Here is a 26,347-nt window from a genome sequence, read left to right as displayed (position 1 = left end):
TTTAAAAATCCATATTAAAATTGGATTACAACTTTAATCTGGATTAAAATCAATAAATAATTTAAACAGGTTGCAAAATATTAAACAACTTAACATCTTTAAAAAAACCGAGAAAAAAGAATGTGATACCTTAAACTAAACCCCAACTTTAATGTTCCTTTCTTTTCATTCACTTATAGCCCACTAACTGGGCTCAAAGAGGCTTATAGAAAGCCATTTCTTGAAACCAACATTGATGCCAAGCAGGCTTCCAGCAAGAAGACATCCCAAGCATAAGATGCTGAGAAGGTTTTCTGTTGCATGTAAACATTGCATTGCCTCCAACTGATAAGATACAGAAGTCGGCCTTTCCAGAAGATCTCAGTGTTTATACCTCCAACAGCAACTCTGGTGTTTATTTCTTCCATAATATTTTGGTTCCACTTCCCCTCACCCTACTTGTGCTATTCTCAACAAAAATATCTTTTATGTGGTGTAAATTGCCTTCCCACATTGTGGTTAACAGACTAAGAACTCCAGTGGGCGGATTTACCCTGGAATGTACCACACACTGTGAAAGAGATCTTCTTAATCTAGGTTGTGTCATCGGTTGCATCAAAGAACCTCAGGGCACTTGAAAAGCCTTAACATTTTGGTTGTAGCATGAGTTACACTCCATCAAACAAAGGAAAAAGCGAATATAATCCATTCCATTTTGGTCCCCAAATACTGCTACAATAAATATATTATTCTTTAAAAAAAACTATTGTTTTCAGCCAACATTGAAGCTTTCACAACATGTGTTTTTCCAAATATTATGGAAAATTTCCTAAGGATGTATGGAAGGGAACATGGGCAATATGGAATATACAGTTGTTGTTCATTCGTTCAGTCGTCTCCGACTCTTCGTGACCTCATGGACCAGCCCACGCCAGAGCTCCCTGTCGGCCGTCACCCCCCCCCCCCAGCTCCTTCAAGGTCAAGCCAGTCACTTCAAGGATGCCATCCATCCATCTTGCCCTTGGTCGGCCCCTCTTCCTTTTACCTTCTACTTTCCCCAGCATAATTGTCTTCTCTAGGCTTTGCTGTCTCCTCATAATGTGGCCAAAGTACTTCAACTCTGTCTCTAGTATCCTTCCCTCCAGCGAGCAGCCGGGCTTTATTTCCTGGAGGATGGACTGGTTGGATCTTCTCGCAGTCCAAGGCACTCTCAAACTTTCCTCCAACACCACAGCTCAAAAGCATCTGTCTTCCTTCGCTCAGCCTTCCCTAAGGTCCAGCTCTCACATCCGTAGGTTACTACAGGGAATACCATGGCTTTGACTATGCGGATCTTTGTTGCCAGTGTGATGTCCCTGCTCTTTACTATTTTATTGAGATTGGACATTGCTCTCCTCCCAAGAAGTATACAGTATACAGTACAATTGCTAAAAAGGTATATGATACAAACCCTCTCCCAAGATCTTCCCCAGGGACAGGTTCGTCCTGACAATCACAACATCCTGGAGTTTTTCTTGCAGCTCTTCACTCACGCCAAGGCTACCCACTGTGAAGAGAGGGATTTGGGTAAGCTAGAAAAGATAGTACCTTCATTTCAAATCATAAGATATACATTGAGGGGAAAAAGTTTCAACTTGAATGGAAGTTGAGCCACTGAAAACCACAAGAGTTAAAAAAAATACTGAGCATGTGCTAACTTGCATCCCTGTGCAGACGTAAACAGCAGAGAAAGCACAGCGCTAGAATCCCCACATTTCCATTTCAAAAATATTTTTTCCACATTCTAGCCTTTTTTATGGAGACACAAGAAGTTGTACATGGGCTATAAAGAATAGTTTAAAATCTTACCTACACCATTTTATAAAACAGATTGTGCCTGACAAGATTTGCAGTATTGATATGAGTTTGTGGTACTATTATGTGCTTGGGTTGGTGTAGGTTTTTTCGGTTTATATGGCCATATTCTAGAGGCATTCTCTCCTGACGTTTTGCCTGCATCTATGGCAAGCATCCTCAGAGGTAGTGAGGTCCGTTGGAACTAGGAAAATGGGTTTATATATCTTTGGAATGACCAGGGTGGGACAAAGGACTCTTGTCTGCTGGAGCTAGGTGTGGATGTTTCAACTTACCACCTTGATTAGCATTTGATGGCCTGGAAGTACCTTGTTCCAGAAGCATTCTCTCATAACGTTTCACCTGCATCTATGGCAGGCATCCTCAGAGGTTGTGAGGTCTGTTGGAAACTAGGAAAATGGAGTTTATATATCTGTGGAATAATGTCCAGGGTGGGAGAAAGAATTGTTTGAGGTAGGTGTGAATGTTTCAATTGGCCACCTTGATTAGCATTTAATGGCCTGACAGTTTCAAGGTCTGGCTTCTTACTGCCTGGGGGAATCCTTTTTTGGGAGTTATTTCTCCCACCCTGGACATTCCACAGATATATAAACCCCTTTTTACTAAGTTTCCAACAGAACTCGCAACCTCTGAGGATGCCTGCCATTGATACAGGTGAAATGTCAGGAGAGAATGCTTCTGGAACATGGCCATACATCCCGGAAAACTCACAACAACCCATTATTTGGTGTGTTTTAAAAAAATAGAACAAAGGACAGCTGTAGAAGCAAACGGAAAACTTACGCGTGAGTTCAACAGCTCTGCGGCAATAGGACTTCTTTGCTTTGTAATTTACAGTCAGTTCTGACTCATCACTGCCGAAAGCGTACCTAATGGGAGTCAGGAAAATACAACATTTTAATGTTGTGGTAGCAATATTTCCATCACGCTGAATTCTTTGGAAAGCTAGGGAGTTGTAGCTGCCAAAAGGCAAGTGATTTTCTTCACCAAGGGAATTTTCATGGACAGGTGTTTAGCTTGCCAGGAATTCAAACAATCCAAAAGGAAAGGAAGTTCAAGCATTCTCCATCTTTTCCCTGCACTGCATTACGTGATAACAGTTGTTTTCTTAAGAAGCACCTGATAAACTCACTTTGGTGATAAAGGCAATGCTGAGTCACTTAACTATTTTGGGGTGGGTTAGGGAAAGGGCATTACTTAATCATTTCCTGTTCCTTTAAACAGTGTTCACTGATGTGAAGCCTAAGGACTTTCACTTCTATATATGACATTTCTTTTCCTTTCGGGATTGACCATTCTAACATCTCAAAGAGAAACCAGGAGCCTCTGAACAAACAAGGACCAAAGTAATAAGGTCCACTTAAAGTCTGATGTAAAAAAACATAAATACTGGAACAGAATCCAAAATATAGACTGTGCTGAAATAAAACAAAATGCAATACTGATAAATGGAAAATAATAATAATAATCAATATAAATAAAAATGTACTGTTCATTTGTGAGATTAGCATAATTCAAAAACCACTGGACGAATTGACACCAAATTTGGACACAATATAACTATCAAGCCAATGAGTGACCATCACTCATAAAAACACTGAAAAACACAGTAGAAGGGACTTAATAAGCCAAAAAACCAAAAAACGCATTACAATGCATTTTGCAAAACTACATGTATACACAAACCCACATTTATGCACATATACACAAACACATACACACACACACACACAACACATATACACAGATTGGGCCACAGCAACGCATGGCAGGGGATGGAATGGATAATAATAATAATAATAATAATAATAATAATAATAATAATAAGGATCATCGATGTTGCCATCCCAGGCGACAGCAGGATTGAAGAGAAACAACTGGAAACAACTGACACAGTACAAGTATTTAAAAATCAAACTGCTAAGACTCTGGCACAAGCCAGTAAAGGTGGTCCCAGTGGTGATCGGCACACTGACACAGTGCCTAAAGACCTTGGCCTGCACTTAAACACAATTGGCACTGATAAAATTACCATCTGTCATCTGCAAAAGGCCACCTTACTTGGATGTACAGATGTACATGAGGCAGGACATTGTGGGCAAGCATACACATGCAGAGTTGTTTGTTCTGCTCCACAGTCGCACAAAGTGGAGGATTCTTCTAGGTATTTAGCCAGGTTGTCTTTTGATCTGTCCACTCTACTTCTGAGTCAATTCAGGGACTTCCAAGTTGCCTATTCTTGGTTTGCCCCTGAAGGAAGACCCCCATGGGGGGCCATCCAATTGGGATTTCCTGGTTTAGCTGTCCAGAGGGATACTCTTGTGTTGCTGGGTGAACATTAAGAGGAGTGGTGGTTCTCATGAAGCTTTTCCTTGATTTGTGCATACTGGGAGGAGGCTGAGAGCCATGCAGTGGATGGCTTTCATAGTGTTCAACCTTATGTCTCTCACAGTTGGCAGCAACTTCCTGTCACACATCAAGAGGTGGAAATGCCAACTAGCTTATACAGGTGTGTGTTTGAGACATCCTGTGATTATTCTACATATTTCGTTCAGTGCTATATTCACCTGCTTTGCGTGGGCAGACTTCTGTCAAACAGGGCAAGCTTACTCAGCAGTTGAGTAAGACAAGGCCAGGGATGATGTTCCTATTAATTTTAGGTTTGCACCCCATGTGCTACCAGTAAGTTTCTGCAGGATACTATTGAATGCAGCTACTTTGTGCTTGGTGTTCATACAGTGTTTCCCAAATGTTAGTATTTAATCAAAGGTGACACCGAGATATTTAGAATGGGAACAGTGTTCGAACTCTTGGTCTTCCCAAGCAACTTTCAATTTCCTGCTGGCTTTACAGTTATGTAGGTGGAAAGCACACTGAACCCAGATGGAATTCAATGTTAAAATCCCCCCCAAAATGGCAACAATGTGCAGTGTTTACAGTGGACTCTGCAGAAAATGCTTCAGCTGTACTCTATGAAAAGGAAAACCAGCCTGTTTAGCAAGCCTTGCATATGCTGATTGCTTATTTAGTTATTTATTTATTTTACAGTATTTATATTCCATCCTTCTCACCCCGCAGGGGACTCAGGGTGGATTACAATGTACATATACATGGAAAACATTCAATGCCATAGACACACAACTTATATAGACAGACACACAGAGGCTACTTAACATTCTAGCTTTTTGTTGAGGGCATTCTGGCCACCAGGGGAGCTGTCGCTTCACCGTCCATTTGTGACACTGATGAAGTACTTCCTCATTCTTTGCATGCTTGCTGGAGATTTTTATGGCATCGTAAATTAGTTAAATTAGCCTCCCTGCATATGTGGTACCTAAATTTCCTACTTGACAGGTGCAACTGTCTTTCGGGCTGCAAAGGTCAACAGAAAGCTACACAAATTGGTTGGAAGCTCACTCCGACCCGGGCTGGCTTCGAACTCATGACCTTTCAGTCAGTAGTGATCTTAATGCAGCTGACTCCCAGCCAGTTGCACCACAATTCCGATGCCAGTAAATGTTTGATTTTTAGACCTATTTTATATGCCCATACACTTGGGGTCACGCAAAAATTTCTCGGATGGAAAGGAGTTGTGAATGGAAAACATTTAAGAAGTTCTGCTTTAAAGGGACACAGAGGCTGTACGGGAAAGAAGTTGCCTGTTTATGCAGTAACCAATCCTGCTCAGGGTATTTCTTAACAAAGGAATTATGCTCCAAAAATGTCCATGTAGTTAAAAAAAATATCCGCAGCAACATCTAAGCTACTGCAAGCAACTCATGGTGTCCTAACAGACAAAGGAGAACCAAATTGACCGTTGCATTAAGATGAAGAAACATGGGCGATTTTGTATTAAAGTTTCAAGTGAGCTAGATTCCCAGAAGTGTGTTGTGAAAAAAAAGAAATATTTTGGTGCCCTCAGAACAGCTGGTTATTTCAAAAGGCTTTCTTTAGAAAGGAGAAAAGAAAAGGGCTGATTTGTTTAGAACTTTATTGTACAAGGTCACAAGGGAAGAAGGAGTTTTGTGAACCCAGATTACAATGGGCCTTTGTTGGGAGTATGAAACAATCCTTGCATGCCATGGGAGAAAAGTGGCCGCCTTCCAGATAGAAAAGGCTGAGGATTAGAAGCGTTTTCTGCAGTAAACAAGATAAACATTTGCACAGCACGACCTGTTCTCTTTCTTAATATATTTTACTGATATATTATGTTTAACATGATGTTCACTGTCTGTATTGTTTGCATTTCATTGTTATCTCATTGTTTTCATCTCATCCTCTTCCTGCACTCATGCATATACAATGTGCCAAATCTGGATGACATTCCATGAATTTGACAAAAGTAGACTCTTGTCCATGAACATTTTATATTGTAATAAAATGTGTCTGACTGTCCATATCTAATTTCTGTTGACAGAATCACTTCCAATTGTATAACAACCTATGGCACATTTCCTATTGACTGATCATTTCCAGAATGATCACTCAATACAGGAATATCTGAATACAGATTCTGTTGCAAACAAGACAGTAGCAACCTAAGGAACTAAGTATGCACAGAGACCCTAATGCCTTTCACTAAGAATTTGACAGTGATAAATGGGAGTCTTGGCTGTTTAGTTGTGCATTTAAGTAATCAGATCTAATTTGCCAAATAGTCACTGTTGAATGTTTTTATGTTGAATGTTTTTATATTGTGTAAATGCTATTTTAGATTGTAAGTCGCTTGGAGAACCTTGGTGGAGAGCGACTAATTAAGAAATAAAGTGAAGTGAAGTGAAGTCTTTTAAGCAGAGGCTGGATGGCCACCTGTCGGGGTGCCTTGAATGCAATTTTCCTGCTTCTTGGCAGCGGGTTGGACTGGATGGCCCATGAGGTCTCTTCCAACTCTATGATTCTATGATCTAGTTCAGTGGTCCCCAACCTTTTTTTGACCAGGGACCACTTTGACCAGGGACCATTCTCCAACATTACACATTGCACCAATTATCCTGATTTAGCCAAGAGAATCTTGATTAATTCTCTGTTTTCCAGTTTCCTAATCTGATTTTTAAATCATCCCAGTTTCTCTTTCCTCTTCTCACTTTCCTCTTTTATACTCAGTTACTTGGACTGCTGCAAATGGAATTCAAAGTATAAACGCCATTTGCATTCAATTAACACAGCAGAGAGAAGAGGAAGGAAGGGTGAGGCCCTTCCCTGTAGACCCCATCTACAATCTATATAAATAAAAATGTAATGTTCGTTTGTGGGATTAACATAACTCAAAAACCACTGGACAAACAGACACCAAATTTGGACACAACACACCTATCAGGCCAATGAGTAACCATCACTCATAAAAATACTGAAAAATACAGCGGAAAAGACTTTAAAAGTAAACAAACAAACAAAAAAATACATTACAACGCATGCGCAAAACCACATATATACACAAATACACATATACACAAATATGTATACACATATATGCATGCACACACAATGCATGCACAGAAAGGGGGAAGGAAGGAAGGAAGGAAGGAAGGAGAGGAGGAAGGAGGGAAAGAAAGGAAGAAAGGAAGGAAGGAGAGAAGGAAGGAAAGAAAGGTAGAAAGGTAGAGAAGGAAGGAGGGAGAGAAGGAAATAAAGTGAAAGAAGGAAGGAAAGAGAGAGGGAAGGAAGGAGAGAAGGAATGAAAGAAAGAGGGAGGAAGGGAAGGAAGGAAGGAAAGGGACAAGGAAGGATGGAACCAAAGAGCAAAGGAAGAGAGGAAAGAAACAGGTAGAGAAGGAAGAAAGAAGCAGGGAAAGCAGAAGGGAAAGAAAATGAGGGAAGGAAGGAAACTGGGAAGGGAGGAGTGAAAGAAAGAAAGGAGAGAAAGAGAGAGGGAAGGTTGGCCACAGCAACATGTGGCGGGTACAGCTAGTTCCATATACTGTAAAATCCAGATTATCTGCTTTGAGATGGATTATATGAGCTTCCACTCTCGTATAATCCAGTTCAAGGCATATAATCTGGATTTTATATGGCAGTGTAAAAGGGGCCTCAGACAAAAGCAAACTCCTAATTTGTCTATTCTTCTGATTTTGCCACCTATACAATGCTGACATTGCATAGCCACACACATCCCAGATTTCATCCACGCAGCAAGCAGGAGAAAAATAGGGAAGCAAGTCCAAAAAGAAACAGGCGACTTTGTGCTGACTTTAGCTTCTGCTGCCTAGCAAAATTTAAAGGTAAAGTGTGGATGTATGGAATGTAATTTGCTATCCTCTAACAGGACTATAAAGATTAATGATAGACTGAAGGGGATCTAAGGATGAGCGACACAGGGCTAGGGAAGTCAAGAGACTTCACTGTGTATTTTGCAACAATAACAAAGACCATTAAAACATTTAGCAATTAAAAAGCTCTTCATAGTCACACGCGCAAATGAATCATGCCTCACAAAAGGTCATCGAGTGGAATGCCTTTTATCCAGATCTGCTGATTATGTGGATTCTCAGGCTTTGCCCTTTTTTACTATTGTATTTACTGGGGTACCTATGGGTTTGGAAAGAACTATTAGACCAATGCTTAAAGCAGCTGGTTTATATATTCCTAACTGGCAGTAAATCACACTGGCTTTATTGGAACTTACTCTTGAGCAGACATTCTGTCTGTTTCCCATTTAAATCAATGGTGAGAAGAAATGTATAACATTGGTTTACCTTTACTAGGTTTGCCAAATTGGAAGTTGGAGACGAAGTTCCCGACAACCTTTAATGGTTGTCGGGAAGAGGAAATTGCCACAAGTGTTGCTTGATACCTGATGATGTGACAAACTGCAATTCCCTCTTTTATGGGGTCATTCAAGGTATTCCTACCACATATGTGGTTTGATTTGAATATTAATGGTTTTGATTAAAATATTCTCTCAAGGTATCTCTAGGCCCTCCGCTGTGATTTATGCTCAGCTTCCAATGGAAGACAACCACAGAGGACGTAGAAATTCCTACAGATGTGTCCTCTCTAAAAACCAATGTCCAAGTCTCAATTATACAATAACAACAACTTCCTATCCATTTCCCATTCCAGGATTCAAGGCAACTTATCAAAGTTAAAAACTGGTGAAGTAAAATGATCATTATGATCTATACAAATAAAAATGTAATGTTCGTTTGTAGGATTAACATAACTCAAAAATCACTGGACGAATTGACACCAAATTTGGACACAATACGCATAACAACCCAATGTATGTCCTTCACTCAAAAAATTCTGATTTAGTCATTTGGGAATTGTAGTTGCTGGGATTTATAGCTCACCTACAATCAAAGACCATTCTGAACTCCACCAATTATGAAATTGAATCAAATATAGCACACAGGACTCCCATGACCAACAGAAAACACTAGAAGGGTTTGGTGGGCATTGACCCCAAGTTTGAGAGTTGTAGTTCACCTACATCCAGAGAGCATTGTGGACTCAAACCATGATGGATCTGGACCAAACTTAGCACAAATATTCCATATGCCCAAATATGAACACAGATGGAGTTTGGGGGAAATAGACCTTGACATTTGGGAGTTGTAGTTACTGGGATTTATAGTTCACCTACAATCAAAGAGCATTCTGAACTCCACCAAAGATGGAATTGGACCAAACTTGACACACAGAACTGACCAACAGAAAATACTTAAAGCCACCCAGTCCAACTCTCTTCACAAGGGCAAGAAAATGTAATCAAAGCCCCCCTGACAAAGAGTCATCCAGTCATAAATATAGATAGATATATATGATTCACACACACACACAGATATAGTATCATAGATTTGAAAGGGACCCCTAAAGAAGGACAATTATATGTTCCATATTCCAGAGTAGGCAAACCAGACGATCTACATATCAACACTGACAAAGAAACAACAAGAAATTACATATATTAGAAACCCACACTTTCACACTACTTTCTTTTCCAGATCACCAGACTGGGCCACAGCAACGTGTGGCAGGGGATGGCTAGTTAATAATATAATAATGCATCTTTATTTTTACCCTGCTTTTCTCCCTTACAGGACACAAATCAGCTTATAACATTTTAAAATCATACAAACAGCAATTAAATTATGGATAAAATAATTCCACTAAATTAAAAGGAATTAAAAGCATGACCATTAAAAAAGTAAAAAAAAGAAGCAAAGCAAATCTAAGCAATAAAGAAGATTATGAGAAGTCTTTCCTCCTAAGCAACCAGCCCTCAACGGTCTACTAAAACAAAAAGGTTCTTCAGTTGCCTACAAAAGGATAATAAGGAATCTATAGCAAGTGGGTTTTAGTGCTGTGGAGCAGCCATTGAGAGGGTTTTGTCTCATGTTGCCATCAGATACGTCTGAAATATTAAAAATTAACTAGGCATTTTTAATTACAAAAATGTGAGTCAAGCACTGAAACGGTTAAATGGATGCAATCAGTCAGCAAATGCTGCAGTTCAATATAAGTAGGTATGCCTGTAGCTTAGTACTCCCTGGGTTTAGCTGCCTTCAATATGACAAGGTTTCAGTCTGAGAGAGGCCTCAGTGTGAGTTAAACTTCAGTGTGTTAGTAGGTCTGGTATGAGAAGGCTTCAGTGAGAGAAGCCCCAGGTTGAAGGCCTTGTGTGTGAAGCTCCAGTGCGAAGGTTGCTGTGTGTAAAAAGCTACTGCGTGAAGCTCCTGTGTAAGTTTAGTGTGAGAAAAGGCTCTGTGAGAGCGAAGCTTTCTATCTGCATGAGAAAGAAGCCCAGCATGGAAGCAAAGAAGGAACTATAAAGAACATCATTTGTGATATGGAAACCTTGTTCTTGTAAATAGTGCAACCATATTATTTTGCTATAAAGTAAAGCCTCCTATAGAAGAGATAACATTGATCTGTGAGTTTTTGTATCTGTATGACTTTTGGCTACTGGTGCTGGGTCACTCTACTGCTACTAAGTTACTATGGTGTTCACTTATGAAGAGGGTCTTTTGTTAATAAGCCAACTCAACCAACAAGATGCACCTGTGAGGATTGCGGGACAGAGAAAAGGACCCCCTAGAACAGTGTTTCTCAACCTGGGGGTCAGGACCCCTGGGGGGGGGGTCACAAGTGGGTGTCAGAGGGGTCGCCAAAGACCATCACAGTATTTTCTGTTGGCCATGGGGGTTCTGTGTCGGAAGTTTGGCCCAATTCTATCATTGGTGGGGTTCAGAATGCTCATTGACTGTAGGTGAACTATAAATCCCAGCAACTACAACTCCCAAGTGTCAAGGTCTATTTCCCCCAAACTCCACCATTGCTCACATTTGGACATATTGAGTATTTGTGCCAAGTTTGGTCCAGATCCATCATTGTTTGAGTCCACTGTGCTTTCTGGATATGGGGGAACTACAATTCCCAAACTCAAGGTCAATGCTCACCAAGCCTTTCATGGGAGTTTTGTGTGCCAAGTTAGGTTCAATTCCATCTTTGGTGGAGTTCAGAATGCTCTTTGACTGTAGGTGAACTATAAATCCCAGCAACTACAACTCCCAAATGACAAAATCAACCCTCCCCCCCACCCCACCAGTATTTATATTTGGGCATATTATGTATTTGTGCCAAATTTGGTCCAGTGAATGAAAATACATTGTGCAAATCAGATATTTACATGACGAATCATAACAGTAGCAAGATTACAGTTATGAAGTAGCAACGCAAATAATGTTATGGTTGGGGGTCACCACAACCTGAGGAACTGCATTAAGGGGTCACGGCATTAGGAAGGTTGAGAAACACTGCCCTAGAAGATCCCAAGAACACAGAAAGATCCATATTGGAGAAGATGGTCTGTCAGGTAACCTGGGCCTGAGATGTATAAGGCTTTATTGGTCATATTCAGCACACCCACTAGAAACTGGTTGAGAGCCAATGGAGCTGTTGCAGGAAGAAAATTGTAGATATAAGTATAAGTATTTAGTCTCTCTTTGCTACTTACCCAAACTTGGTTTCCTCCTTCAATTTTCTCCTGACAATCATGGACACACACATGATTAAGCCAACGACAACGACTCCAAATATGAACCCAAGGATTATTATAAGCGAATCCGTTACTCCAGATTCTGTAGTTGACAAAGAGGTAGTGGGTGCCACACCTACAACAATAAGACAAGTTACAGGGGAAAAGAGACAGACATCTCCATATACGTTGGGGGCGGTGCAGTACATTTGGTATTGACACAAGTGGGTGGTTCAGTTGGATTTGTGTATTCTGACTCAGCCTGATACATCTTTCAAATCAGAAGAGCTCTTGCCTTTTCACCTGGAAGGAATCTCTTGGATTTTCATGAGACAAAAAAGGACTGTCAAACACCCTGCTTAGCTGGCAAGAGCAGGGAAACCACTCCATAGTTTACTTAGCAGAACCATTAATCCAGTTTTGTCCATAAAACACATGACAAAGTTAACTTGCTCCAGGTCAAGTAGATCATAACAAACTGCAAACCGCATTTTAATGAACTAACACACTTCTTAAGAAGAAGCATGGTATAATAAAATTAAAGAGATATCTGGGCAGGGGGGAACAAAGAATCCCACCGCTGCCACCAAAGCAAGGGATGATAACGTATTATGAATGACCGATGTTATTGGTAGTATTAGCCGCCACCACCTCAGCTTTATTGGTCTGAGGAACCAAAGGTGTGAATGTGTTGTAGGTAAGGTGTGTTTGCCCTTGTTCTTCTATGGCTTCTTCACTGGCTGACTGGACTTTAAAAGTGCTTGACAAACTGAAGCTGACACCAGTTAAAAATGAACTAGAAAAGGTTTATTGAGCTTTAAACAAACATCTACTCATAGAATGAGCGGTACAGAAGCGTAATTCAGTTGCTGAGACTTAGTTGTATTAAACAGTTAGTTCTATTGACCAAAAAGCTTTTAAAACTGTGAGTTTCCTTAAACACACTGTTCTATCCTTAGAAACAGTAACTCTTAGAGAACAGACTCCTGTCTGTCTCACACACAGGGCAATAAGATATCTTAAACTTCTCCTAAGTTTAATAAGACAAAACTCTCTTTTACTGGTCCTCTCAACACAGTAAAACCCTAGCCTTTGTCTCAATCTTATTCCCTAACCTTAAGGCTCACTTTCTAGCTTTCTTCCCTGTCAGAACCCTATTTTAGCTTCCTCTCCTAAAATCTCATCCTTCTGTGACTGATGTTAAGACACTTCTCTCTCCCTGTCAAAAGCTGACAGCTTTTTTCCCTCTCTCAACCGACTCCTCCCCCAATTGCTCTACCCAATCAGGAGTCGGCTTGACTCCTCCTCCTGCCTCTGCCTGCCTTTCAAGATGAAAGCTACTGATATTCAGGCTTCGGCCTGGTCGCCTAAAAGGTAGATTTCACTACACATGGCCAGAATTAAGATGGGTTCACAAGCTGTATTGCCATGTGCCAGTAGCATTCTCTCCTGACATTTTGCCTGCATCTATGGCAGGCATCCTCAGAGGTTGTGAGGCTTAAGCGGCTGAGGAGGAAATGGAAGGGGCCTGAGGCTGTGAGGAATTGTGGGAGTTGAAGTCCAAAACACTTGGAGGGCCGAACTTTACCGAACGTTACCTCTTGTAGCCCATAGACTCATCCAATCTGATAGCTTCTCCTCCTTGCCCCAAATTTTCTGCCCTATTGATTTTCAATCAGATGCTGAACAGATTTAAAAGATTATCCTTGGTTTCCCCCTTACTCTGCTGAATTTAAGTGTTGGGGAGAGCCACCACTGGTAGAAATTATTATGGATTTATTTTCAGTGGGAACCTCTCCATCTGAATCCTGGGAATTTCACTTCGAAAACTGCCCCCTTTCCACTGCAATCAGACCATTTTTAAAAGAAGCTCCCTTGCACACACACACACATTTAAAGCTACCATATGTGTGAAAAAGATCTTAGAGTCCTAAGTCCATGAGCCAACAATGTCATGCAACAGCTAAAACAGCCAATGAGATTTTGGCCTGCATAAATAGGAGTCTAGTGTCTAGATCTAGGGAAGTCATGCTACCCATGCTCTATTCTGCCTTGGTCAGACCACAACTGGAATACTGTGTCCAATTCTGGGCACCAAAATTGAAGGGAGATGTTGACAAGCTGTAATATGTCCAGAGGAGGGTGACCAACATGATCAAGGGGCTGGAGAACAAGCCCTATGAGGAGCGACATAAAGAGCTGGGCATGTTTACCCTGCAGAAGTGAAGGCTGGGAGGAGACATGATGATGGCCATGTATAAATATGTGAGGGGAAGTCATAGGAAGGAGGGAGCAAGCTTGTTTTCTGCTGCTCTGGAGATTAGGATGCCGAGCAATGGCTTCAAACTACAGGAAAGGAGATTCCAGCTAAACATTAGGAAGAACTTCCTAACTGTGAGAGTTGTTCAGCAGTGGAACTCTCTGCCCCGGAGTGTGGTGGAGGCTCCTTCTTTGAAGGCTTTTAAGCAGAACCCCCAGTGGTGCAGTGGGTTAAAGCACTGAGTTGCTGAATTTGCTGACCGAAAGGTCACAGGTTTGAATCCAAGGAGTGGTGTGGGCTTCCGGTGTTAGCCCCAGCTTCTTCCAACCTTTCCAAGCATTTCAGTAATAGTAATAATAATAATAATAATAATAATAATAATAATAATAATATTTATTTATACCCTACCACCATCTCCCCAATGGGGACTTGGAGCGGCTTACATGAAGCCAAGCACAAATAACAATTACAATAAAGAAAAAACCAATACATAACAATATAAAAATTACAATAAGCACAAGCACAATAACAATGGGTGGGCTACATGTAATTATTACAAGACAAACAAAATTAAAACTAGTTAATTAAACTCGGGCAAGATAAAAGAAGGAACTAGGTAATTTGCGGAGGAGAGCTCATTATGGAGGGGTTGTGGAAGCAATAGGTTCTAATCCAGTGGGAAGGTTAGAGGTGTCTATGGACAACGCCGGCTCTTTGGCTTAGAAATGTCAGACACGACAGGACCTAATGACAGGGGGGAAATGTTACCTTTACTATGCAGAGGCTGGATGGCCATCTGTCTGGAGTGCTTTGAATGCAATTTTCCTGCTTCTTGGCAGGGGGTTGGACTGGATGGGCCATGAGGTCCCTTCCAACTCTATCATTCTATGATTCTATATGATGGAAGAGGGGCATTTTAGAAGGAAGGCAGGCAAGTTTGCATGCATGCTTATGTATGTAAATGAGCCAGTGTAATAGTATGGGGTGGGGAAGTGGGTCTGGAAAAGAAGGTCAGGAGTCAAAGGCCAGCTGCACTGTCTCTATCCATTCTGAGATGCGACTTTCAATGTAGTAACTTCTATTCCCTTCTGGGCCAATCATTGCATCATAACTTAGCCTACCTTACAGGATTGTTGCAAAAATAAAGCAAGAAGGACAACCATGTACATTTCCTTGGACTCTTTTGGAAGGAATGCAGGATATAAACATAACTCCAAAAAAATTTGAACTCAAACCACCAGACTTTTCCAACTTACCATTTCCTGGAACGAAAATCCCAACTGGCTCACTGAACGGCCCAACTCCACCATTTGTGACTGCAGCTACTCGCACTATGTATGTGGCATTCGTGACCACAATCGGAATATGGGTGCCATTGGCATCTTTGCCAGCATGAGAAGAGCGATTGTGCTGAGCATGGGGAAAAAAAGATTTGAAAAGGCAGAAGAATTAGTGGGAAACCCCTCTCTTCAGGCAAACCATTAAATAATTAACTGGAAACCCAAGAGTTATCCAGATCTGAGAGATTTTCGGATTACATTTCATGCTCATTTGCCCACACTGTAGACCTTACAGTAATCGGCGGAGATTAAAGCCTTGAAAACAACCATCTATATATGGAGAATCTCTACTACTCCAGGCACTGGATGTGAACAATGAAGTCGCTGACAAGCACTTCTATTTAAACTCCCCAAACCACTGAAGTCAAAACGCAACATAAATTTTACACAGCTGTATAAGCTGCCAGCTACAATCTATCAGACCTAGTCATTACAAGGCTGTCCTTGGATTGGAGACACAGCCAAAAAGAGTCAAAATAAACCTAATAACATTAACAAAAAGCAGAAGAACTAGAGGATGCGACCAGCTTGCAAAATTCTTTTTTCTTGATACACTCAAAAACCAATTCATCACCATTTCTGACTTTACAAAACCACAGAAATGGCCCTAATTTGTTGTTTTCTTTTATCGTGTTACTGCATGATTTCTCATCTGCTGGAATCACTGCTCCAGGACAAAGCTTGGAAAGTTATTTTTACGATACATGAATATAATTATATGCAGAAGGAAAGGGCCTCAGGCCAGGAATTGTGGGAGTTGAAGTTCAAAACATCTGGAGGGCCGAAGTTTGCCCATGCATGCGTTAGAGCAGTGGTTCTCAGCCTGGGGTCCCCAGATGTTTTGGCCTTCAACTCCCAGAAATTCTAACAGCTGCTAAACTGGCTGGGATTTCTGGGAGTTGTAGGCCAAAAACACCTGGGGAGCCCAGGTTGAGAACCACTGGATTAGAGGGATGATGATGAACTAAAGCAATCTAATATTATGTAAAAAATACTGATCCATCAATAGTCCTAATTTTGGAGTACAATCCTACATTATCTTAGTTCCTTTCCAACTGAGAAAAATAAGCTTTCCAATGTTACAATATTCCTGGGGTGTCTGCTATGATATTCCTGGGGTGTATCCACACTGTTAAATTAACACAAGTTGACACCACTTGGATTCAAGTTCCATCTTGTCTCTTGCACTGTGCTAATAATATAATATAATATAATATAATATAATATAATATAATATAATATAATATGTAATCTAATTTATATACATATAATATTGATAATATTATAATGTAATACAATACTAATAATAATATATTATAATTATATATTTTATATTACATGTAATATTACTAATAATGTTACAGTAAAATGGTATAGTACAATATAGTAATATATAATACTAATATTGTGCTATGGTAATAATATCATATATTGTATTTACATATTACTTGCAAACAGCTGAGTCCCCTTCGGAGTGAGAAGGGCGGCATATAAATGTCGGAAATAAATAAATAAATAAATAAATGCCACAGTTCAATGCTATATAATCATGGGAGATGGCGTTAGGCAAGATATTTAGCTTACCATGTCAAAGAACTACAAACTACAAATCCCAGTATTCCATGGCAGTTAAAGTGATGTCTTTTTTTAAATGTCAGGAGCGACTTGAGAAACTGCATGTCCCTTCTGGTATGAGAGAATTGGCCATCTGCAAGGACATTCCCCAGCGGACCCCCGGATGTGTTACCATCCTGTGGAAAGCTTCTCTCATGTCCCCGCATGGGAAGCTGGAGCTGACAGATGGGAACTCACCCCCTCCCCGGATTCAAACTGTCAACTTTTTGGTCAGAAGTCCTGATGGCACAAGTGTTTAACCCATTGCGCCACTGGCACAACAGGTTAAACTATATTTGACTACATGAATGTCAAACTATATTTGCTGTACAGTGCAGATGCACTCTCGATCCCACCCTCATCACAAGTGCGATTGGTGGGGATGAGAGACAGGGCCTTCTCAATGGTGGCCCCCTGGCTATGGCACTCCCTCTCCAGGGATATTAAATCGGCCTCCTCCCTCCTGACTCCGAAAGAAGGTGAGAACTTGGCTCTTTGAGCAAGCTTTTGAGAATGCAGCAGAATAGATAACATGAAATTATGAATGATGAACTCGGATTGGCTAGATCAGTGGTTCTCAACCTGTGGGTCCCCAGTTGCTTTTGGCCTACAGCTCCCAGAAACCCCAGCCAGTTTACCAGCTGTTAGGATTTCTGGGAGTTGAAGGCCAAAAACATCTGGGGACCCCAGGTTGAGAACCACTGAGCTAGATGATATTACTGGAAATTGATTTTAACAGGATGACACCGGAGTTTACATGTTTTACTGGCTTTTATATATGTTTTATATTGTTAGGTTGATTGTTTTTAACTGCTCTAATTGTTTTTTGTGAATGTATGGCATTGAATTGCGCCAGCCTGTAATCCGCCTGGAGTCGCCAAATGGCTGAGAAAGGCGGGCTATAAATATAGTAAATAAATAATAAATAAATTTGCTAGTGATCTGAAAATTATCACAATTAAGAAACCCTGAGGATTTCAATGCTATATCCTTTTGTTCCAGTCTAAATGCTGTTCTTATAACTAGTGATAAAATGGGTATTTATTTGGAGATATATTTTTCCTCACAGTGCCATCCAAGAAAAGCAACGCGAATTATTTTAACAAGCCTAATTTGACATGGCATTCATCTCAAACCAGAGGCGGGTTCCATCTGATACGCCAGCATGATCCATTTGAAACAAGAAATTCCCTTTTCCTGTAAACTCATTTATTTCCTGGACAGCTAGTGAGTCAGCTGAACGGCTGAAAGAACTCTAGGTCCTGTTTCCTAGTGAGCTGCCCCTGAAAAACAGCAGCAATAACAACATCTCCTGTGATTCAAAAGTGCAGCTGGCAGGGCTGGCAAGCAATGGGCAATCTCTCCGTGGGGCAACGTGCAGAGTTGCGATCACTAGAAACTGACCTAATGTGCAAGGATAAGAATCCTCCATAAACAGGAACTAAGCCTTCCTCGCAGTTCTTTTTTCCTTTCTCTGTTTTCCCACATATATTACATTAAATCTGCTATCATTTTATTTGCAAAGCAACCAATTGTTGTTATGTGTCTTCAGCTCATTGCAACTTATGATTACTCTAATGCATGCACAGGCAAACCTGGGCCCTCCAGGTGTTTTGGACTTCAACTTCCACCATTCCTAACAGCCTCAGGCCCCTTCCTTTTCCCCCTCAGCCGCTTAAGCGGCTGAGGGGGAAAAGGAAAGGGCCTGAGGCTGTTAGGAATGGTGGGAGTTGAAGTCCAAAACACCTGGAAGGACCAAGTTTGCCCATACTTGATCTACACTGTAAAATTAATACAGTTCGATACCACTTTAACGGCCACTTTGCAAGGTATTTAGTGTTCTCTGTCAAATAGGGCTGGTGCCTCCCCAAATTACAACTCCCAGGTTTCTAAAGCATAGTAGCATCAAACTGCATTATTTAAACAGTATAGATTCATCGAAAGCTAAGGTTTAAATTGGGAATGCCAATAAAAAGGGGAAAGTAATTAGATTTGTCCTAAAATGCAAGTGATGGAGTTAGACTGGAATTCCAGTATTAACCTTCCCCAGAACAAATGAATTAAATAAGCCACCGTGTCAAGCTGGCAACACGTTTCACATTGCACGGCTGCAACAGTCTTTGGAATCTAGACAAAAAGTATATGATTTTTCCATCTGCAGAAAATGAGCCTGGAACAAGATGTCAAAAATCCTACCAGACGTTAAGATTCAAACTGACAAGCAATTAGACCGTAACATGACAGATGTAACTGTAGTTAGGGAGGGGAGGACAAACTGGAGTAGAGATGAGGCAATCCTGAAAGGCAGCAGAACTGAACATGAAATGAGGCAAAAGGTTATGAAATATTGAGACCTAGAAGAAGAGATTCAGTGCCTCGAGGACAGCATTTCTCAATCTGAGGGTCAGGACCCTGCCAAAGACCATCAGAAAACACATTATTTCCTGGGTTGTTGTAGGTTTAGTTCTAGAAGCATTCTCTCCTGACGTTTTGCCTGCATCTATGGCATCTATGGTTGTGAGATCACAACCTCTGAGGATGCTTGCCACACAACCTCACAACCTCTGAGGATGCTTGCCATAGATGCAGGTGAAACGTCAGGAGAGAATGCTTCTAGAACATGGCCATATAGCCTGAAAATCTACAACAACCCAGTGATTCCAGCCATGAAAGCCTTCGACAGTAAACAGTATTTTCAGATCCATCATTGTTTGAGTCCACAGTGCTCTCTGGATGTAGATGAACTACAACTCCAAAACTCAAGGTCAATGCTCACCAAACCCTTACAGTATTTTGTGCTGGTCATGGGAGTTCTGTGTGTCAAGTTTCGTCCAATTCCATCTTTGGTGGAGTTCAGAATGCTCTTTAATTGTAGGTGAACTATAAATCCCAGCAACTACAACTCACAGATGTCAAGATCTATTTCCCCCAAACTCCACCACTGTTCACATTTGTGCCAAGTTTGGTCCAGATCCGTCCTTGTTTCACAATGCTGTCTGGATGTAGGTGAACTACAACTCCAGAACTCATGGTCAATGCCCACCAAACCCTTCCAGTAATTTCTGTGGGTCATGGGAGTTCTGTGTGCCAAGTCTGGTTCAATCCCATCGTTGGTGGACTTCAGAATGCTCTTAGATTGTAGGTGAACTATAAATCCCATCAACTACAACTCCCAAATGACAAAATCAATCACCACAACATGAGGAACTGTATTAAAGGGTTACGGCATTAGGAAGGTTGACAAACACTGCTCTAGAAAAATAAAACAACTGTCATAAAAGTAGTGATCTTTGCTCTGGGAAGAATTCCAAATCTGCATCTTTCTCTTTCTCTTCTTTTCTCTTTCCTCCTTCCTCTAAGGAAGATATGATATACAGTCAGCCCCCCACATTTGCTGAAGTTAGGAGCACAGGACCCTGCTGAAAGTGAAAAATTGCAAATAAAGAAATGGCTTTTTATTTATTTATCCTAGAGAGATGTTCCCTCGATTAGCGAGATATGCCGAAACTAACAAGATGAAGTTCAACAGTGTCAAATGCAAGATACTCCACTTAGGCTGAAAAAATGAAATGCAAAGATACAGAATGGGGGACGCTTGGCTAGAAAGCAGTACGTATGAAAAAGATCTCGGGGTCCTCGTGGACAACAAGTTAAACATGAGCCAACAATGTCATGCGCCAGCTAACAGAGGGGTAGCATGACTTCCCCGGAGCTAGACACTACACTCTTATTTATGCAGGTGAAAATCCCATTGGCTTTTTTAGCGGCAGCATCACATTGTTGGCTCATGTTTAACTTGTTGTCTATGAGGACTCCAAGATCTTTTTCACACGTACTGCTCTCAAGCCAGGAATTGTCCCCCATTCTGTGTCTTTACATTTATTTATTTTTTCCTGTCTAAGTGGAGTATCTTGCATTTCTCCCCATTGATCTTCATTTTGTTAGTTTTGACCCATCTCTCTTATCTGTTCAGATCGTTTTGGTAGTGAATGCTAGAGAACAGAGTTGTGCACTTCTAAGCGGCCTTGTTCTAAAACTGCTGGTTTAGATACCATTGAATTATCAATTCACTTGCCTTCCATTTATGGGATGAGAGAAGAAGGTGCCCGTTTTGTCTTTTCTGACAGAGTATCGTAAGTCATCCCTGCTTTGTAAGTTATAGGCACCTATTAAATATCAACTGGGAAACTGGACCAAAGATTAATTTTCTCCTGAGGATATAGGAAATCTCCCCTGTTGTCTGTAATACAGGCTGATGACTTAGCATCACAAGATCAGAATACTATATTGCTGACTGCAGTGTGTTTAGACCATATGATTTCTACATCCCAGAAGCATTTATTTTTAAAAAGGGAACAAAAAATTTCAACAGAAAACAAACAATGGATGGCTTTCCCTTTTTGTAGGAAAGCTGCAATCTTTATATGATTAGTATCTAAATCTCGGGATACATCTACTTTGTAGAATTAATGCAGTCTGATACCATTTTAACCACCATAGCTTAATGGTATGGAATCGTGGAAGTTGTCGCTAAACAAGGTCTTGAGTGTTGTCAAAGACTTTAATGGCTGGAATCACTGGGTTGCTTTAAGTTTTCCAGGCTGTATGTCTATATTCAAGAAGCATTCTCTCCTGACGTTTTGCCCACATCTGTGGCAGGCATCCTCAGAGGTTGTGAGGTCTGTTGGAAACTAGGCAAGTGAGGTTTATATATCTGTGGAATGTCCAGATAATGTCTCACGTCTGCAGGAGTCTACTGTATACCATGCAGCTGTGGACAAGTCTATATAGGGACCACCAAACGCAGCAATGCCCAAAACGAACCAAGGAATATGAAAGGCACTGCAGACTACTTCAACCCGAGAAGTCAGCCATAGCAGAGCCCCTGATGAACCAAGCTGGACACAGCATATTATTGGAGAACACGGAAATGCTGGACCACACTAACAACCACCATGTCAAACTACACAGGGAAGCCATTGAAATCCAGAAGCATGTGGACAATTTCAACAGAAAGGAGGAAACCATGAAAATGAACAAAATCTGGCTACCAGTATTAAAAAAAAACCTCTAAAATCAGGACAGTATATAAAGAGCAACACTCAAAAAACAGGAACATTCCAGATAGGAATCAATCGGGGCCAACTAATACCTCCCAACAAAGGATCCCCAGGCAGGAAGCAGCCAGGTTTTGAAGTTACAAAGCCATTCAATGCTAACTGCAATGCCAACTGCAGCATTCACACTTGCCTCCAACAGACAAGAGTTCTTTCTTCCAACTTGAACATTCCACAGATATATAAACAGACCTCACAACCTCTGAGGATGCCTGCCATAGATGTGCATGAAATGTCAGGAGAGAATGCTTCTGGAACACGACCATATAGCCCGGAAACCTCACAGCAACCCCAGGTCTTTAGTCTTCTCTGCCAAAGAATGCTGGGGACATACCAAGCTACCTACAAATCCCAGGGTTTCATAGCACTGAGCCATGGCAATTAAAGCAGTGTCAAACTGCACTAATATTATAGTGCAATCATACCCTACGCCTCGTTTGAATTCAATGCTTCTGAGTATACATGCATAAACACTGTGTGGCCAAGCCTGCCATTTATCTATTGCTCCTCATCTTAAGAACCGATCATATGAATGAACATAAGGGAGTGGATGGGCTGAGAATCAAAACAATACAAACATGTGAGCAAGCAGAATCTCTTTAGAAGCATGCTACTGTCAACTCCCTTTTGGTTTCTTCTTTCGCTTCCTCATCACACTTTTTTAAACAATTCCTACGAAATGGAAAGGGCAGGTCACTGAGTGTTGTGTCCATTTCTCCAACTGGGAGAGATTTACGCTATTCTGTTTTTATCTAAATGCAGACTCGGTGACCAGAAAGGATAAGTCAGTCATTGGAGAAGACTCCCAGTTTACTGGACTGAGGAGTTCAAATGGCCTTATATTCTGCTCTGAAAGGCTGGGTCACGAAAACACTCACAAAAGGTATTAGCTCACAGGGTCTTTTGCAAAATGTTCCTTTTTACTGCAAAGAGCTAAGGATTCCAGGCACAATTTCCCTCTCTTTTCTAAGGCTGAGGACATGGCATGAATGCAGAGTTTGGGCAAGTGCAAGCTGAATAACTGCACAGTGGAATCTGAAGCCTGCCTACTTAGAAATAAGTCCCAATGAACCCAATAGGATTTATTTACAGGTACAAGTGCGAATCGCACTTCATTCTCTTACGAGTAGTTAAACATCTGGTTGCAGAAGCACATACTCCCTCCACAGACTGTCAACTACAGAAAAGGGATATATTTTCACTTATACAAATGTTGTCCCCCCTTTAAAATCAGATTTTCAATAACTCTTTATACACCAGAAATAGGGAAACCGTGGCTCACTAAATGCTGCCATGTTTAAAATATACTGACATCGCTGTCCCTAGTCTAACTATATAGCTCAGTAGCTAAGTATAGTTAGTTATAGTATAAAGCTGAACCATAGGGAAGACTGAGCGAAGGAAGATAGATGCTTTTGAACTGTGATGTGGGAGGAAAGTTTTGAGAGTGCCTTGGACCGCCAGAAGATCCATCCAGTCCATACTTCAGGAAATAAAGCCTGACTGCTCAATGGAGGAAGGATATTAGAGGCAAAGATGAAGTACTTTGGCCCCATCATGAGAAGACAGGAAAGCTTAGAGAAGGCAATTATGCTGGGGAAAGTGGAAGGAAAAAGGAAGAGCAAGGGCAAGATGGATGGACGGGATCCTTGAAGTGACTGGATTGACCTTGAAGGAGCTGGGGGTGGTGACGGCCGACAGGGAGCTTTGGCGTGGGCTGGTCCATGAGATCACGAAGAGTTGGAAACGACTGAACGAATAAACAACAACAACTAAGTATAGATTTTGCATGAACATTCAGGTAAAAGGTAAAGGTTTCCCCTGACATTAAATCTAGCTGTGTCCGACTCTGGGGGGTGGTGCTCATCTCCATTTCTAAGCCGAAGAGCCAGCGTTATCCATAGACACCTCCAAGGTCATGTAGCCAGCATGACTGCATGGAGTGCTGTTACCTTCCCACCAAAGCGGTACCTATTGATCTACTCACATTTGCATGTTTTTGAACTGCTATGTTGTCAGAAGCTGGGCCTAACAGTGGAAGCCCACCAACCTTTTGGTCAGCAACTTCAGCAGCTCAGCAGTTTAACCTGCTGCACCACCATGGGCTCCCCAAGATCCCTGAAATCTCTACTTAGTAGTTACATTGATAATTTGGTAGGAAAACCCTTTGTGTAAAATTCTGAAAAGCTGACCATATTAGGCTAGGAAGACAAATACTAACTCCGAACAAGGTGACATTGCATGATCCTCACATGAATGAGGTGGTTTATTTCAGTCACAGACCAGAACAACAAAATTAGCAACACTTTTACAAAGGAGCCCACAATAGGTCTAGATCACTGGTTACTTGGGACATAAAAGTAAAACAGTAATTAAAATATACAAGCAGAAACATTACTCATTGTGATGATTCACCACTTTTCTCTTTAGTTTTATAGCAGCTGCACACAGGTCTCAGCTGCTTTTAAAGTGATATTTGGGTCCCTACTCTCTATTAAGTATTTTAAATAGTAAACATCACATCTGCCTGGAATTTACTGCACAACAGGAGCAATTAAGTGTAGAGCATATGTTCTTCTAGAAATGGCAATACAGTTGTCCCTCCGCATTTGTGGGTTTGGCTTTTGAGGGTTGTATTATTCATGGATTTGATGTAAAAGTTCTGTCTACAAATCTCTAGCTCCCTCCAGTATGATACTTGGCCAAATTCCAGTGAACGTTGACCACACAATCATGCTGGTTAGTTAGGCATTTCTAGAGAGATGTTCTCTCAGATAAAAATAAAAATAGCAATTTATTTATTCAAAGCTTTTCACTTTCATGAGAACATGAAGGGCTGACTATACAGTGAAATATGACTGTTTCCATCTTATTCCAATCACATGGACATATTATTATTATTATTATTATTATTAACTTTATTTGTACCCCGCTAGCATCTCCTGCAGGACTCGATGCGGCTTACACAGGCCGAAGCCTCAAAACACAATACAATAAAACATAACACAATAATAGACGAGCAAATCAAAACAATTAAGCGAAATAACAACAATAACTACATCAAGACACAATTAAAACTGGTTCGGCCGGCCCAATGGGGTACAGGGTTAAAATGCTGAAATGGCAGGAGGAACATGGATTAAAAGGTGCGGTGTGCAGAAACCTCGGTTGTGCTAAAGTGCTTCTAGGACTTGGGATGGGGGAATTCCTAATCTGAGAAGGCACATCGGAACAGCCAAGTTTTTAAGTTCCTTCTGAAAACTGCTAAGGTGGGGGCCTGTCGGAGATCTTTTGGAAGGGCATTCCAAAGTCGGGGGGCCGCCACAGAGAAGGCCCTGTCCCGTGTCCCCACCAAGCGCGCTTGCGACGTGGGTGGGATCACGAGCAGGGCCTCCCCAGATGATCGAAGTGAGCGTGTGGGTTCGTAGATGGAGATGCGGTCACGCAGGTAGGGTGGTCCCAAACCGTTCAGGGCTTTGTAGGTGAGCACCTGCACCTTGAATTGGGCTCGGAAAATAAATGGCAGCCAGTGGAGCTCCTTAAACAGAGGGGTAGACCTCTCTTGATAATGAGCCCCGGTTAGCATCCTGGCTGCTGTCCGCTGGACCAATTGAAGTTTCCGAGCCATCTTCAAGGGCAGCCCCACGTAGAGCGCATTGCAGTAATCCATTCTAGAGGTGACCAAGGCGTGGACCACCCCGGCCAGATCTGCCTTCACGAGGTACGGTCGCAGCTGGCGCACAAGTCTCAGTTGTGCAAAGGCCCTCCCGGATACCGCCGACACCTGAGCCTCAAGTGTAAGCGAAGAATCCAAGAGGACACCCAAACTGCGGACCTGTGGCTTCAGGGGGAGTGTAACCCCGTCCAACACAGGTTGCCACCCTATACCCCGATCCGGTTTACGATCGACCAGGAGGACCTCTGTCTTGTCGGGATTGGTCTTCAGCTTGTTCTTCCTCATCCAGATCGACACGGCGGCCAGGCACTCGTCCAGCACCCGAGAAGCCTCCTTGGAATTAGGTGGAAAAGAGTAGTAGAGTTGTGTGTCATCCGCATAAAGATGGCACCCAACTCCAAAACTCCGGATGACCTCTCCCAGCGGTTTCATGTAGATGTTGAAAAGCATGGGCGACAGGATAGAGCCTTGCGGGACCACACAGGTCAAAGGCCAGGGGTCAGAGCAGGCGTCTCCCAGCTTCACCATCTG

At 41.6% G+C, this 26,347-nt stretch overlaps 1 protein-coding gene across 2 annotated transcripts in view; it reads right to left on the bottom strand.

Annotated features, from left to right (window-relative positions):
• The window catches only part of MERTK (MER proto-oncogene, tyrosine kinase), a 77,226-nt gene that overhangs the window by 14,277 nt on the left and 36,602 nt on the right, over positions 1–26,347 (bottom strand). The window contains exons 9-12 of one of the 2 annotated variants that reach the window (XM_060754472.2): positions 15,326–15,479; positions 11,789–11,945; positions 2,617–2,702; positions 1,430–1,525 (exon numbers count right to left, since the gene is read on the bottom strand). In XM_060754472.2, coding sequence (XP_060610455.2) covers positions 1,430–1,525; positions 2,617–2,702; positions 11,789–11,945; positions 15,326–15,479 — 493 coding nt within the window. The remainder of the gene's footprint in view (positions 1–1,429; positions 1,526–2,616; positions 2,703–11,788; positions 11,946–15,325; positions 15,480–26,347) is intronic. The other variant, XM_060754473.2, reaches the window with a different exon arrangement.

Source organism: Anolis sagrei, chromosome 1 (assembly GCF_037176765.1).
Source record: "Anolis sagrei isolate rAnoSag1 chromosome 1, rAnoSag1.mat, whole genome shotgun sequence".
Classification (NCBI taxonomy): Eukaryota; Metazoa; Chordata; class Lepidosauria; order Squamata; family Dactyloidae; genus Anolis; species Anolis sagrei.
Note: the sequence above shows the minus strand (reverse complement) of the source record. Positions and strands in the feature narration are given on the sequence as shown.